Genomic DNA, 4,140 nt, shown 5'->3' with positions numbered 1-4,140 from the left:
CCCCAAGAGCTTCTTCAATATCGGCGGCGAAAGTGAAACTGGCACGCCGCTTCCCCACTTTAAATTTCCCAGAGTCGGGATACCCGGATTAAAGCCGCTGTCGGATTGACAGGGACTTTGACCAATAGCATTGCAGAGAGGCGTACCATTTCACGGACGCTCCAATCGGCACGCAGAGAGTCGCCGTCTCCCAGGTGAAGGCGGAAGTAAGCCGTGGCGCGCCCCATGGAGTCGCTCCTGCAGCACCTGGAGCGCTTCTCGGAGGTGCTGGCCGTCTCCCGCACGCCGCACGTCAGCACCTGGGACCCCGCGACCGTGCGCAGGGCCCTGCAGTGGGCTCGCTACCTGCGCCACGTCCACAGGCGCTTTGGCCGCCATGCCCGCATTCGCACGGCTCTGGAGCGGCGGCTGCAGAACCAGTGGAGGCAGGAGGGCGGCTCTGGGCCGGCGGCGGCCCCGGGGCTGACGAACTTCCAGGCCTTGGGGCGCTGCGACCTCCTTCTGTCCCTGCGCCTGCTGCAGAACCGGGCCCTCGGGGAGGCCGCCTGCCACTCCCTGCTGCAGCAGCTCTTTCCCGGCCCCGGCGTCCCGGGCGCCGACGAGGACACGCTGCAAGGCCGCCTGGCCCGCCTGGCCCGCCGCCGGTCGGCCGTCCACATGCTGCGCCTCTGCGGCTCCAGGGAGAGCCCGGTCCTGCAGGAGGACGCCCTGATGAAGACGCAGGCGGAGCTGCTGCTGGCGCGCCTGCGGGAGGCGGGCCGGGCCGCGGCCGCGGGCCCCGGCGGGCTGCTCAGCAGCCTGTGGGAGCGCGTGCCCCACGACAACTTCCTGAAGGTGGTGGCGGCCGCGCTGCTGCTGCCGCCGTCGAGCCCCCGGCCCCGGGGAGAGGAGCTGGAGCCCGGCACCCCCAGCACGGCCGGAGAGGGGCGTCGCGAGCTGGTCCGCTGGCTTCTGGGCAGGTCGGACATCATGGCCGCCTTCTGCCGCCGCCTCCCCGCCGGCGTGTTAGCTTCCGTGGCAGGCCGCCACCCGGAGCTCTCCCGGGGCTACCTGGGCCTCCTCACGGACTGGGGGCGCCAGCTGCGCTACGACCTGCAGCAGGGCGTCTGGGTTGGAGCAGAGCCCCAAGGCGTGCCCTGGGAGGAGTTGTACGGCAGGTTTGAAAGCCTCTGTCGGGCCCCTCCTCCTCTGAAGGATGAAGTCCTAACTGCGCTGGAGTCCTGGAAGGCCCAGGATGGAGGTTTCCAAGTCCGTGGCCTCAGCGTCTGGACAGACCTGTTGTTGGCTCTTGGGAGTGGTACATGACATTGCATTTGGGAAACGAGTTTTAGGTCTCCGCCCAGGCCCCGGTTCCCTATGGGCCACGTTCTGTTATTGATTACTCGAATATACGGTTTACAAAATTAAAATTCCGGTGTTCTCACCACATCTCCTATACTTTCATGTGTCCAAAAATTATTTTAGGTGCTAATTTACAATAGGTGTAATTATAATTTACAATTATAAATATGTAAAGTGACTGGCTTGTAGTGCCATGGATTTTCTGGATAGAGGAGGTGACATTGGAAGTTATCCTACTTTAAGCCATGGAATTAACAATAGTTTGCTTTTTTAGAAGATCGTTTCTAAGAATGCCAAAAAGATAACGTAGTTTTTAAAGAAAAAGCAGCTTTAAAGTGACAGACAAGACTTTTTTCTATCGGTAGGGTTTACTTTTGTAGGGTTCTTTTCCCCCCAGGTAATGAAGAGTTTTCTTTAACTACAACAGTGAGTTGTCAGAAATGTTGATTTGAAAAGCTAACTGGCTTATTTGGAGTTTAAACCCTAGACTTTGGCCTGGTTAACCTAATGTCCTAACCAGTTAACCAGCCTGAACATGTATTAAAATTGTGTTGTTCAGAAAGTTTGTTTCTCATTTCTTCAGCTTAACTGCTCTGAAATGGAAAGACCAAACAGTACTTTAAAGCACTGACTTAAGGACAAGAAAAAAAATTGTTCAAAGCATAGTAAATACAAATATATGGCTTTGGATATTAATTCAGTATTTGATGATATAAGAATCAAAACTTCTGAATTAGAAGACACAGATTTCCGTGCTGCTTCTGCCATTAACTAGGTTAATAAATCACAACCTTGGTGTTGTAGTTGCCTCATATGTTAAATGAAGTGTTTAGAATAGTTAAATTCTCTAATTTCCCCTTGGTGGCTGCCCTATGGGGACAGCTTAGAATATTTGTTTAGTGTGTATAGGAATCTAATTTTGTGACTTTACCCAGGTGCTCCACAACTGGCAGAGTGTCACCAAACTTAAGAAAAATTTATTAAGAAAATTGATTCATTTTTGTTAGTGGGTTATAACTTTCCCTTCATCAAGATATTTTTGTCCGTATCCCAGTTAGTTGGTAGCAAAAATCTTTGGAAAACGTTGATATTCAGAAAGTTCATTTTTAATTCCAGAAATGAAATTAGAGCAAAAGAAGTTGTATAATCTTGTACCATTTTTTATTCTATAGTAGAACTTGGAATAAGCTACTGTCCGCTAGCAAGTTCATTTTTCTGGAATGTCCTGGGTTAACACTAACAGGTTCTTGTTTCCTGTGGTCCGATTCCTTTTTCTAGCTCAACAACATTTGCCATTAATGCAAGAAGAAAGGCAATTCCTTCTGTCAGTTACATGAAAGTCTTTTTTCAGGAAACATAACCCAATGAAGAGTTCTACCTGGCCAAGTCCTAATATTGGCCCATAACCCTAAGCTTTAGTTTTAGAGAATGACAGTTTGTAAGCTTATTCCCCTATTTCTGCAGCTACATGGCACACTCTAAGACGAAATGATAAAAATTGATATAGACTTGATAAAGAAAATTTTAAAATACATTTTTATACTTACCATATCTTATTTTAGGCTCCATGCTATGTTCAGTACATAGATAATCTTGTTTAATCCTCACACCAAGACTGTTCTTATAAATCAGGATATAGGCTAAAAGAGATTAGGTACAATGCTCAAGGGCATGCAGGAAATAAGCAACATGACAGCAGAAGCTATATCTTGTTGTTTTCCCCCCAGAGCCTAGGACAGCGCCTGGCATGTGGTAGGTACTCCAAATGTTTGTTTGAATAAATGAAGCCAGGGTTAGAACCTTAATCTATTTTCTTTATCTAGTTTTAAACAAAATTAAAGGCTTAAAAGATGCTGTTGAATATAGTAATAATCTTATCGCTCTAGGAATCTACGTCTAGGAAGAAAAAGTGAGAGAAATGAATGGGAAATTGAATAAAAAATTGAAGCTTCTCGTGAGCCAGCAGATAAAATGACTGCATGTCTGTTGTTTCCTGTTAGAACATCTGAGGACAGCCATCTCAATGCTCTCTCAGAACTACTCTTGGGCTGCTTGTATATTTACTGAGTATGTTAGAATATTTCAAAACTAAATGCTGTTGTGTCTGTGATGGCTGTTTATTAAGGTTCTGATTCTAGTGGAAGATGTGAAAGATTTGGCATTTAGTGAATAAATAAGGCTTTGCGTTTGTATGGTGTCATATAGTTTACAAAATTCTATAATTAAATCATCTGAGCAGAACCTCTTAATATATCTGTAAGACAGGGCCATGTGCTGTGAGCGTCGAATTTTATTAATCAAGGAACTGAGATTTAGGGTAGTGATTTGTCCAACATTGTATGGCTCTTAGGTGGTAAAGTCAACAAGGATCTGGATCTTTTCTAACTTAAATTCGCTGCACAAAATTTTTTTAGGGAGGTAGATTGGTGATTTGAAAACTAATTGAATTAAAAGGTCTGTATCATCATCTTATACTCTAACACAGGGCCCAGCACATGAGATGCATTATACTTGTTGAATATTGTATAAATTTGGGTTATTATTTACTGCTGTAACTTTTACCAAGTCGTTTCACTCTCTGAATCAGAGTTTATTCATCTATAAAATGGAAAAATTCCACCATTTCTAACAACTTAGCATAATTAAAGAATAAAATGAAATATGAAATGAAAATCTGAAATATGAATATGAAAATTATGTCAGAAGTTATAAACAGGCAGATTCACTTATTTTCTCTTCTTTAAATTGATAAACATATAAATAAATGTTTGTAAAATATGATCTACACTTCATCCATTA

The 4,140-nt window shown here is 45.3% G+C and overlaps 1 protein-coding gene across 1 annotated transcript; it reads left to right on the top strand.

The window, feature by feature from the left end:
* Positions 1–200: 200 nt before the first annotated feature.
* FANCF (FA complementation group F) lies at positions 201–3,531 on the top strand. The gene has a single exon (XM_058546149.1). The coding sequence runs from the start codon at positions 226–228 to the stop codon at positions 1,303–1,305; it is 1,080 nt and encodes a 359-aa protein (XP_058402132.1). The 5' UTR covers positions 201–225; the 3' UTR covers positions 1,306–3,531.
* Positions 3,532–4,140: the final 609 nt, after the last annotated feature.

Source organism: Diceros bicornis, chromosome 7 (assembly GCF_020826845.1).
Source record: "Diceros bicornis minor isolate mBicDic1 chromosome 7, mDicBic1.mat.cur, whole genome shotgun sequence".
Lineage (NCBI taxonomy): Eukaryota > Metazoa > Chordata > Mammalia > Perissodactyla > Rhinocerotidae > Diceros > Diceros bicornis.
The sequence above is the reverse complement of the archived record's forward strand: the minus strand, read 5'-3'. Positions and strand labels throughout refer to the sequence as shown.